The 12,990-nt window shown below is 37.4% G+C and overlaps 1 protein-coding gene across 2 annotated transcripts in view; it reads right to left on the reverse strand.

Annotated features, from left to right (window-relative positions):
• Nucleotides 1-12,990, reverse strand: part of SNX7 (sorting nexin 7) — a 124,601-nt gene that overhangs the window by 62,960 nt on the left and 48,651 nt on the right. For both annotated transcript variants that reach the window (XM_049875759.1, XM_049875760.1), the window contains exon 7: nt 10,522-10,608. In XM_049875759.1, the coding sequence (XP_049731716.1) occupies nt 10,522-10,608 (87 nt within the window). The remainder of the gene's footprint in view (nt 1-10,521; nt 10,609-12,990) is intronic.

Below are 12,990 nucleotides of genomic sequence, written 5' to 3' on the forward strand. Positions count from 1 at the left end.
GACAGGGCTGAGAGTAAAAGAGATATGTAAGACAGACCCTTAGGATACATTTCTTACTAACAAAAAGTCTAAATTAAAAGGAAATTGAATCTATTTTGAGTTTCTATATAGGACAGCTGTTTAAACTATCATATGAATTGTCGGCAAAATCCCACAAACCAAAGCACAAATCCATAAGGATGCTATAAGTAGCATTTGTTAAAAGTCCTGAGAAGAAATGACTGGAATTTTAAACTACCTCTTTTACTTATCCATCTGTTACTTTTTCTATTGCAGTTAAACACTGAAAAAAAAAAATGTTACTAGAGAAAGACAAAGCTTACAAGCTTTCTTTAGGAAAATGTATCTACAACAATGTTACACTGACTCTCTTTTTCCACAGTCTTTCACTGTCTTTCCCCTCCCCCCATCCTCACCCTTTACAAACATACACAGGACTTATTCATCAAGACTGTAAGTTTATATGTTCTTTTCTCAAACTAGTAAACCTTAATATGCAGTAACGTCCCTAAGCAAATTTCATTGGTCAAAATTTTGGAAGTAGTACAATTTCTCCACCTCGCCCTCAAATATCTCCTGCCTGAATGTTTTTGGTAACAGTTATGTGAATCAGTCAGTGTTCAGGCCTGTGATTCCAACAGACATGCTATTGTTTGTGGACTCCAAAAAAAAAAAAAAAAAAAACTTAAAACACAATTTTGTCACAGATACATTGTAAGAAAAAAAATGATGTTGATCTTTACGTCTAGATTTTAGTTTCTTTTCCTATATTAGATTTAAGATGGCTTCCAAAATTATACACTACCACTAGTTTAAAGATAGTTAAGTAAAGATACTACTGCAAAGGGAGAATAAGGGTATGGAGAAAACAAGGTAAAGCCAGGGGTGAGGTTAATACACAAAACACACACTTGCCAGGGAGAAATAGGGGATAATTGAGGTTCTCAGTAGTCTAGCAATTAATGCCAAGGGCAGGATAAAGCATGGGATAAGGTCGGGCACAAATACACATTTACAGGCTGAAAAGAAGCCAGTGAGTGGTTCAGGAGAAATTAAATGCTACTGCTGGTACTAAAACCTAAATGGAACTTTTCCCACAAGCCCTCATAATTTATAATGTAGTCAGTGATGTAGATGCTTATTATAAAGAGGTTCTAGCGCTCCCCTTCTTAAAATGCCCCTCATTATAGATCAATGATACACTATCAAGTACAGTTTAGTTAAAATAATTCTAAGGGGGTACAAAATACAACTTTTTCATAGGCTGCATGAATTCAGATACATTTTAAAGTACCTATTCAATTGCCAGGCATCCCTGGGTGGAGTAAATGATTAATGTGCTCATCCATTAACCCAAAGGTTGGCAGTTTGAGTTCACCCAGAGGCACCTTGGAAGAAAGGCCTGGTGTCCTGCTTCTGAAAATCAGCCACTGAAACCCTATGGAGCACAGTTCTACTGTGGCACACAGAGGACTGCCATGAGTCTGAGTCCACTTGAAGGCAAATGTTTTTGTTTTTTTTGTTTTTTTATTCAATTGCCTAGAATGACTAGGTGGGGCCGATGGGGGGTGGTCACTATTTAGCTCAAGCTAACTGTTGTGTCATTTTTTAAAAAAATAATATGAAGGTCTAACAAGCAGAACTGCACTACTACTTTGCAACCTTTCATCTAGAAAAAGAATGAAAAACCCAATATATACTTCAAAGAAGTATTGTTTATAAAAATGTCTATGACCTAACACAGGTTTGGCACTGGGCTAAAGGTTTTCATGTGCCGATTTAACAATACTCTAGGGAAAATATTACCCACTGTCATGGATTGAACTGTGTCCCCCCCCAAAAAATATGTGTCACCTTGGTTGGGCCATGATTCCCAGTATTGTGTGGTTGTCCTCCATTATGTGATTGTAATTTTGTTAAAGAGGATTAGGGTCCTTACTAAGGTCACATCCCTAATCCAATGTAAAGGGAGCTTCCTGGAGTGGGGCCTACACCACCGTTTATCTTACGAGATAAAAGGATAGTGAAGCAAACAGAGAGTAAAGATCTCATCCCACCAAGAAAGCAGCACCAGAAGCAGAGAGTGTCTTTGGACCTAGGGTTCCTGTGCAGAGAAGCTCCTAGCCCAGGGGAAGACTAATGGCAAGGACCTTCCTCCAGAGCCGACAAGGAAAGAAAGCTTTCCCCTGGAACTGACACCATGAATTTGGACTACTAGCCTACTAGACTGTGAGAAAATAAATCTTTGTTAAAGCCATCCACTTGTAGTATTTGTCTTACAGCAGCACTAGATAACTAAGATACCCACATCTTTCACAGTTGAGGAAATTAACCAAGGAAATGTAAGTAACTTGGCTCAAACTACAAAGACATTAAGTGGCCTCTCTGCCACAGAATGCTGTGGTTGAGGTCACATGCAACACTGCAGTTGGGATTGTTGTTGTTAGGTGCCCTCAAGTGGGTTCCGACTCATAGCGACCCTCTATAAAACAGAACGAAACACTGCCCGGTCCTGCACCATGCTCACAATTGTTGTTATGCTTGAAACCATTACTGCAGCTGTTGTGCCAATCCGTCTCATGGAGGGTCTTCTCTTTTTTCCTGACCCTCCACTTTACCAAGCATCAGGTCCCTCCTGGCAACATGTCAAAAGTACATGAGACGAAGTCTCACCATCCTTGCTTCTAAGGAGCATTCTGACTGTACTTCTTCCAAGACAGATTTGTTCTTCCTTCTGATCCTCCATGGTATATTCAATATTCCTCATCAAACCATAATTCAAAGGCATCAATTCTTCTTCACTCTTCCTTATTCATTTTCCAGCCTTCTCATGCACATGAGGTGATTGAAAATACCATGGCTTAGGTCAGGTGCACCTCAGTCCTCAAAGTAACATTGTTGCTTTTCGACACTTTAAAGGGGTCTTTTGCAGCAGAACTGCCCAATGCAATGCATTTGATTTCTCGACTGCTGCTTCCATGGGCATTGATTATGGATCCAAGTAAAATAAAATTCTTGACAACTTCATTATTTCCTTTGTTAATCATAATATTGCTTATTGGTCTAGTTGTGAGGATTTTTGTTTTTTATTGGGATTAGACCTTATATTATATCCTGTCCAGAGAATAATGATCTACTTGGAAGTGCCAGGGGCATAAAAATAAATGAGAGAGGGAAAAGGCCAATATGGTAAGATTTTAAATACAGATCCTGTGCTCAACAGACTCTTGTTCATAGGGTAGACACATTGTTTGCAAATTAATCAAATACTCATTATTAAGTTTATATAAACAGAAACACACAGGTTTTTTTCCTACCACTCAAGTTGGGCCCCGAATGTGAGGCCTTCCAGTGTGGTTATGAAGGGAAGGGGAATTATAGACACTGAATTCTGGAGAAGGTTGTCAAGGGCCTTTCTGATTACAGCATCACTCATTCACCCACCCCAAACTCCCCCAAGCTGAGTGTATGTGACGCCAACATGCCTCAACACTACTTGCGGGGGCAGACATTTATTAGTGAATCTGTCCCTACTCCCCTTCTTACTGCCTCAGAGAGTGCTAATTTTTTCAGGTATCTGTGCCAAGAGGTATACTGTGGCCAGTCTAAGACAATTCTTATGGTCATGGACTTTCTGCAATTCTAGCCAAAGAGATGTGAAAATGTCTGCTGGGGCCCTTTTTTCTTCCACTGGATATCGCCATGCCCTTAACTGTTGGGTGAGTGTGTGCATATGTGTGGGGTCTGAGTGTGTATGACCGAGAGAGACACACACACACACAGATGTGAACAGACAAAAAAGAGAGACAGGAAAAATGATTATATTACAAAATGAGGCACATAGAAATCAATGCATTTATAAAAAGGTCAGGGGACAAAGGTGAGCCAGCAAATAAATATCTGATAAAAGGGAAAGGCTAACTCCACCACAACCACAAAAACACTATGTCAATATGGTACTTTTCTGAAAGCTTCCCAGAACTAGAAAGAAGGCAAATCTTGGTCTGTGCAGCATTTAGTACACTACACTGTACATGTGAATATTAATAACCACTATTTGAGAATGACTAAAGTATTTGTTCAAAAATAGCAGTTATACAGAGCAAGGACCAGTTTGAATAAATTTGATGTCTGTTTCAATCTAATGAACGTGGCTATATGCAAATTCAGACTATAATGATCTTATGGAGAAAAAAAACTTTTTTTTTTTTTGCTCACATAAATACACTGCCAAACAACTATGGCATTATTTCTAGATCCAACTCTCAGATTCTATGCACATGTTGCTAAATGTCAAATATATTCATATTCATTTATATTTGAATGTTGCTTTGAGTAGAAAACTATAAACCATCCATTCAAAAATAAAAATAAAATGGATATGCAGCATTATTTAGCACCGCAGATGAACCTTATTTATCTTACAGTTCAGCAGTGAAGTGAATAAGCATTTTTAAACAGAAACTCTGGCTTTGAAAACTTCTAAAGAACTGCAAAAAACACAAGTTCCTCCACATATCTGAGTTTTCCTCATAATCTCAGTCATTGTTACACCTTTCTCTCCACAGTCCAGAATTTTCTTCCTTTGATAGGACAATATCTATTTCATTGACTGTCTTCTTTATTAGAGCACATAACACAATGCTCAATGTCTCTTCAAATATTTCATTATCTAAGCTTGCCTAATTACTACTAATTTGTATCATATTTTTTATAAATGTCTCACGAATGTAAAAGTGGTCTAAAATGTTAAATAACCCTAAATAGGTCTGTTTCATTCATCTTATTGATTCAGTTATCTACCACCAGCCAAAGTTACACTTTGCTTATCCTCACTAGCCACTCCTCTTTTTTCTCCATTATCATTATCTCTTAATGTTGGAATACACCAAGGCTCAATCCTAGGATTGCTTTCTCCTTTTTTTTTTTTTTTTCTCATCCTTTAGTGACCTCAACAAATCCATGGCTTCACATACCATGTATTTAATAACAACTTCCAAATCTATATCTCCAGCTGGACTCCTCGCCTGAACTCGGAATTTCTATATCTAACTACCGACTGAACATCTCCACTTGGGTATCTGATAGGCACATCAATGTCACATGCCCAAATCTGATTTCCCCACCTTCCCCATTAAATCTGCTCTTCCCGAAGTCTGCCACAACTCAACCAATGCCAACTTTTACCTTCCAGCTGCTCAGCCCAAAAATCTCAAAATTATCCTTGAATCCTTTTATCTTCTCACAACCTGCAACCAATCCAACAACAGCTCTACCTTCAAAATATACCTAGAATCTAACTGCCTCTTACCACTTCTACCCTGGTCCAAGCTATCATGTATCACTAGGATTGTAAAAGCTAGTGTCTAGCTTTGGCCTTCCCCCAATTACCTGCACACACAATACAGACATCATCTTCTGTCTTTCACAACCACCGTAATTGTTTTATAATTTAAGTCTGATCATGTTACCCTTCAGTTCAAATGACCTTTAGTGGCTCTCTATATCATGAGACCAAAAGCCTTAGGCCTTACGTGATTGACCCCTGGTTCCCTCTCTGACCTCATTTCCCACAACTCTCCCCCTTACTTGCTCCATTCCAGCAACACAGACTCCCTGCTTTTCCTGGACCATGCCTGGCATACTTCCATTTTGCACCTATTGTTTCCTATGCCTGGGATGCCCATCTCCCAGGTATTTACATGGCTCAAGATCTCACGTCTTTCAGATTTTATTTAAACACTATCTTCTTGGTGAAGACTTCCCTAACTCTTAATTTAAAAGTGCACCACCATGCAACACCCCGTCTCCTCCACACTTATCACTATACATTTTAATTAATTTCTTATTTTTTGTCTCTACCCACTAGAATGTAAGCCTCATGAGGGCAGGAATTGTTGCCTGTTTTCTTTAATGCTGTTTTTCCAGTACTGGGAATAGTTCTGTTATAGGTAGTCAATAAAATTTTCTGATTTATTTTTGTTGAAAAGCTCTACCTTAAAAATGTCATCTTATCATGACATAAAGTAGCACTTCTCCAAATTTATTCTTCCTTTCATATTCTATAGCTTAGTTTATAGGGCCATTATCTGCCATCCTCACAAGCTAGAAATGTCAGAATCACTAATCACTTGAAACATTGGCTTCCTTTTATTCTCTAGGAGTTCCTGGGTGCTGCAAAGGGTTAACACGCTCAGTTGCTAACCAAAAGGTTGGAGGTTCAAGTCTACACAGAAGTGCCTTAGAAGAAAGACCTGGTAATTTACTTCTGAAAAAATCAGCCACTGGAAACCCTATGGAACATAGTTCTGACACACATGGCACTGCCATGAGTCAGAATCAACTCACTGGCAACTGGTAGTTCATTCTTTAAGTCTATCACCCACCTCTCTCTCTCAAATTTACACCCTCTGTAACTCCAGCACCACCTCCTGAGTTCAGGCTCTCACTGGATCCAAACTGCCCGAAGTCCATGTTCCTCAACATGAAAAATGAGGCCCTCTTTCCATCAGAATGCAGCCTACCTTAACAGCCTCATATCTTCAGTTCTCCCCGAAACCCTGCTCTCCACAGATCCTGCTTTCCTCAGTATAGCATGTTCTTTGAGTTTTACTGCTTTTCTTAATACCCCCTCTGCCTAGAAAGAACATTCCTCCTTTGATAAACAATTTCTGAGTCATTTTCCAGGACCCACCTCAAATATCACTTCTATCAAGTCATCAAAATCAGAACAGCTAACAATGACTAAGTGCTTACTGTGATCTAAATAATTTAATTGTATTATCTCATTTAATCCTTAGATTGGAAAGGTATTAATAATTTCCCCAAATTATTGATGATTAAAAAAAAAAGAGGCTAAAAGAAATGAAGGAGCTTGTTTTAGATTACAAAATGAATGAGAAGATGAGCAAGGTTTTTGATTCTAGGTCTAATTCTAAAGTCTAAAGGAAAAACAGCTGAACTGACTTTCAGATGAGTATTCTGTGTATATTTTGAAGGTAAAGGTATTTGCTCATCTGATTGTCTTTACTGAATTAAGGTCATTTTGAAACTACTGATTTTATTGCCATGAGACAAGAACTACAAACCACAAAAGGTAAGAAGGAACCACTCTACAACTACCCAGATAATAAATTAAGGTGTACACTCTAAAAATTGTGTCAGTTTGCCCCCCCCTCAAAAAAAAAACCGTAGCTTTTGTGGGTAAATGTGTGTGATGAGAATATAACGCCATTACTGTCAATTCATAACTTTTACAAAATCATAGGCAAGGTAGAAAGAACAGAGCCTTGCATTTGTAAGCCATAAAGCCCACATAAAGGTCAATTTATACGTTGAGCATGACCACCCAGTAATTATAATTTCCCTAGTCCTTGCCCTTCTTGATAGAGCTTCATCACCCGACCCTTTCATTTCTGTCGCTTTGCTCGGTTTGCATACAGCATCTCACCCAAAGCAGATTTTGACGCAGCCTCTGAAGGCAGCTTCAGCAGGTCTATAGAAATGGCCCCAGGGTTGTCCCCAAAATGGCCCTGCCTGGGTTGCCATGGTAAACAGCCAGGCTAGAGTGCTATATTCAGTTCTCTGCCAGGGTCGCCATGGTGACTGCAAAGAACTGCTTCTTAGAAGGACCTCACAAGGGCACGTTTCCATGGTGACCCTAGCTTGCGTATTTCTAAGCAACCTCCCTTCATTTATACCATGACCAATCATGGCAGGTTCATTTTTAGAGTAACCCTGGAAGGTTTACCCCAAAGACTCCATCATAACACATCAAGATTTGAAAGTTAGAATGTATGTAAACAAGATATAAATGGTGCCATTTGCAAATAAAATCAATCCCTATATATTATAGGAAGGATCTGTTTTGATGGGTAACAAATAATCATAATGATTACAATGCCTCTGTTAAATATGTGTTTCAAATATTAATTGAAAGTAATCTACAGAATATAAAACAGATAACTAAAGTCTCAAATTTCTCCAATCTTAGAATTTAGCAAATAATTAGGTATTAAATACTTTACAGTGGACATGAAACAAACAAATGAAATCATAGATACATATTGACCATTAGGTTATAATAAGAGTACCAAAGACATTTTGATGGAGCAAAAGATAAGTATTTGCCAACCAAATTAAGGAAAAAAAGCAAAAACTAATTTCCTTCAGCTGAGTTTGAAATGCCTACACATATTTGGGACAAATCTATTTTTTTTCCCGTGTTTCTGCTGTTGGAACCATCCCAAGAAATCTTCCTTTCATTTTAAAATACGAATATAGGCCATCCTGAACAGATGCTTGGTTTTTAAGCCATCTTACTCTTCTGGAACTTTAAAATACTGTATTTTTTATAGTACTTGGCCAACAGTAAAATTTTATCTATACACCAATTTTGACATTTTGAATAATTATTTAACAAATAGCAAACAAATTCTAAAGTTCAAGAGATGAAGATAAAATTTCTGTACAACTACCCAAAAAGCAAATAGAAGTTCCTTATTGGCTGGAAAAAGTTGATCTTGGGTACCCTTCCCTTCTCCTCATTTTAAGGTAAAAATATAGACAATTGTTCCCTCAAGCACTAGTTCCATTGATTCAGCATTTTCTATTATTCATTGCCCCAGATTCCTTTCTCCTACTCTGTCCACTGCAGCCCTCCATCTCTATGCACATTCCATTCAGGAGAAAAGAATTTCAGTTTACAAAACTATGGTTATGAAACATAGCAAGTAAAAGCCATACTAACAATTTAATTCATAATTACTATTTAGTGAAATCTCAGTGTTTTTCATAAAACCTGACTTTACAGACACCTGTTGCTAAAAGACACCCATATGTTTTCATGAATCAGATTAGTCACTAATTTTCATCCATTCATTTACTCATTCATTCAGCAAATATTTACTGAGTGACTACCATGGAGCCCTGGTGGCACAATTGTTAACAGCCAAGGCTGGTAACCAACAGGTTGGCAGTTCGAATCTACCAGGCACTCCTTGGAAACCGTATGGGGCAGTTCTACTTTGTCCTTCAGGGTCGCTATGAGTCAGAATCAACTCAAAGGCAATGAGTTACCATGTGCCAGTCACTGTTCTGAGAGCTAGGAACACTGCAGTGAATAAATTAAAAATTCTTGCCTTTCAGGTGCTTAGATTCTGGAGGTAGGGAGAGAGAGGAACATAATATTAGGAAAATCATATATTAGATAGTGATTAAAGCTATGGAGAAAACTAAAGCAGGGAGGAGGGATGCAGAGTCCCCAGCCCAGTCAGGACGGAGGCTACAACGCTACAGATTAACAGGGGACTTCAAGGACTCCTCTACTTACCTGACACGTATATATCCAATACAGTTGTTAATGTTTTTGTTGTGTGCTGTCAAGTTGATTCCAACTCACAGGAACCCTACAGGACAGAGTAGAACTGCCCTATAGGGTTTCCTAGGCTATAATCATTATGGGAGCAGAATGCCAGGTCTTTTCTCCCATGGAACCACTGGTAGGTTTGAACCTTTTGGTTAGGAGACAAGCATTTAACCACTGACCCACCAAGGTCCTTATACTCTGTGCAGTACTCAACTCTAATCTAAATTCTTAAACTAAAAAAAAAAAAAAAGGAGAATGCATCTTTTATAGACTGCTCAACAGAAGTTAGCTAGAATAATAATCAATTTTTCCCAGCTCTATGCTTGCTTTCTGAGAGACAGCATTGTCTGAAGTGGCCAAGAGATACCATCACCTTCAATCCCACTTCTGTCTTTCAAGAGCTGTATAAACTTGGACAAGTTACTATACCTTCCAAGTCTCTTCCTCAATTTTAAAATGAGAGTAATTCCAATATGATAGGATAATTAAGAAAATATGGAAAGACAGTAAAACACAAATACTAAAATATCTGTGGGTAAAATATATCCTTTGGCATACTTCAGACAAAAAAAAAAAAAAACAGATGGAACAGAGAGCTATGAAAAAAGTTTGGCAACATCCTATTGGGAACTGCTGAAGTCCAGTGATGAGTTCATTACATTATTAGATCTCTTTTTGTTTATGCTGGAAAATTGCCCTTATAAAGTATTTTAAGAAAAGCATTCATCTTGCAAAAGATGATAGCTCCTTTGTAAAGACATTTACAATAACTAGGAAAAAAAGCATATAGGAACACCAACTTATTTTATATAAATATCTTATAAACTAGCAATAAGTGGGTTTATTTATTCGGGATCTATTAATCCTCTGGAACAATTGTGGTACTTTCCATGTCTTTTTCTAACACACAATATCCTTTTTAAAAAATTTGTGCTTTCCTCAGAGTATAAGACTTTTAAGTCAGGAAGGCAGAAAGGCATGATTGTTAAACTTGCAGACTCACTTGGTATTCAATGTATAATAGATTCGTTGGCAGAGATTCTAGTATCATTTTCTGAATGCTTAGAAAAAACATGCAACTGAGCTTTACATTGCTAATAAAAATTTTTGACAATGAACTCTGTATGATTATATCAAGAAACTTGAAAACTTACCAGCTCAGTATCTGCCTTTTTGTAGGTCAAAGCTTCAACTTTGGAATCCAGTTCTGCTTGTATTTGGTCTCTTCTTTTCATAACACCCTTCATATAAAACATGAGTATAAAATAGGTATAAACTTTTCTATAATAAAAATATACCTTTTAGAATATAAATTGCTTCTCCTCCCCAAGCCATCAGTCTTTTAGGGATAAAAATTGTTTTAAATCTTTAAAAGCTAAATCAAACAGAAGCACATATTAAGAATGTTTTCCATAAATCTTCTTATTAGTCTTCCCATTGCATATTTTACCTGTTTAAGCAACATATGTACAATTTTTGAAGGGGCACCCTAACCACATACAACTCTTTAAAAAGAGCAAAGAGCAAAACAATCATACAAAAGAAAACCAGCAGGTGCACTAGAAATAAAGTCTATAGTACAAACTGGTCACAGCTGAGAGGTTACCATGGGACTCTCACCTGAAAATATCTACAATTAGTGGCAGCCCTCTTATCCAACTCCAAAGAGATGGTTAATCAAAACAGGCAATTATAGTGGGGAATCAGAAAATTGAAGTGTGTATTCACATCTGAAGCATTTTATTTTAGCTCAAAATGTATAAATATTCATTAATTAGCCAAGCTTTTGATGAGAAATCATGGCCTTTTCTTTGACTGACAGGAATCCCAACTTGTTTTCTTGAATAAGCACAATTTCTTGTTTCTTTAACTTGAAACATTCTTGTGAAGAAATTGAATGCAGAATCCATCTACATTTTTTTTTTTACTTTCGGCAATCTCTTATAATGTCTTTCTCTTGAAGACTCACTTTTCTCCAAATACATCCTTTTAGACTTTACTGACATAAGGACTCTTTTTATTTTTTAATTTGTGCTCATATTACTTTGATTTTCACACTATCAATTAAATAATGAAATTCTAATAATGAACATAAATAGCCTAAACAGATTAAGGAAAAAAATAGAGCTAACTCTGGGTAAGTATAACAATCAATGAAAGGGGAAATGCAAGAAGAAAAGGGCCTTATGAGGTAGAGTTCTTTTGGTGTCTCACAGAGGAAGGGAAGAATGTAGAAACGAATCAGTTACACAGAGGTCAAAGAAGACAGCTCTACAGAGTTTGAGTGAGAACTGAGAGGTATTAAGGATAAAAACAATCCTGAGGGCCAAAGATTGAACAGGCCCATGGAACAAAACAAGACTAAAGGGGCACACCAGCCCTGGGGCAGAGACTAGAAGGCAGGAGGGAACAGCAAAGCTGGTAATAGGGAACGCAGGATTGAGAAGGGAGAGTGTTGACATGTCGTGGGGTTGTTAACCAAAGTCATAGAACAATGTGTGTACTAACTGTTTGATGAGAAACTAGTTTGTTCTGTAAACCATCTAAAGAACAAAAAAAAAAAAAAAAAAGAATCCTGAGGGCCTGTGTCTGGTGGAGTCACTTTTAAATCATTCAGGAGAGATTGATATTTCTCTATTTTTAAAGAAATCAATAGAAATATTCAACTCAGTACCACAAGTTCCTTTGTATATATTTCAATGTTTAACTGCCATTAGTGCTGGGAAACCCCTTCCTTTCTCTAACTCAAATGACTCATACTGTAATTTAGTCCCATTTATTTCAGGTCTTTTTCCAAAAAACATGAAGGACGGTTGTGAAAATTACACAAACTTAATAATCATTTTGTCAAGACATATATTTTTTAACTCAGACTGAAAAACAATAATAAAAAAAATTCTAACATAAAACAGAACCAGAACACCGCAAAATAAATACAGTAATCATACCCTAAAAGGCTGCAAAATAACACAATTAAATGAGGACCTCAAAAATAATTATTTCTGGTTGCTATTATAATTTTTCCACACCTTTAAAAACACAAGACTTAAAATGCTCTGACTAGAATTTCCAGCTGACATAATAAGGGCAAAACATCATCCAATTAAGGAAGAAACATATACTATTTTTAATGATACAAATCAGATTTCTTTGTGAACTCGCACAAGACAGAGATCAATAATAAAGTAAAATGAAGAACACCAAAGACATAAGGAAAATATGAGCCCACAAGAAAGAAAGGGCCACATAAACCAGAGATTCCATCAGCCTGAGACCAGAAAAACTAGATGGTACCTGGCTACCACCAATGACTGCCCTGACTGGGAACACAAAAGAGAATCCCCAATGGAGCAGGATAAAAGAGGGATGCAGACCTCAAATTCTAATTGAAAAAACCAGGTTTAATGGTCTGACTAAGACTGGAGGAACCCCAAAAGCCATGGCCCCTGGACTCTGTTAGCCCAAAGCCAAAACCATTCTCGAAGTCAACTCTTCAGACAAAGATTAGACTGGGCTATAAGACATAAATGATACTGGTGAGGAGTGTGCTTCTTAGCTCAAGTAGTCACATGCGACTATGTGGGCAGCTCCTGTCTGGGGGCCGGATGAGAAGGCAGAGGGGG

The sequence above is a fragment of the Elephas maximus genome, chromosome 3 (assembly GCF_024166365.1).
Source record: "Elephas maximus indicus isolate mEleMax1 chromosome 3, mEleMax1 primary haplotype, whole genome shotgun sequence".
NCBI classification, from domain to species: domain Eukaryota; kingdom Metazoa; phylum Chordata; class Mammalia; order Proboscidea; family Elephantidae; genus Elephas; species Elephas maximus.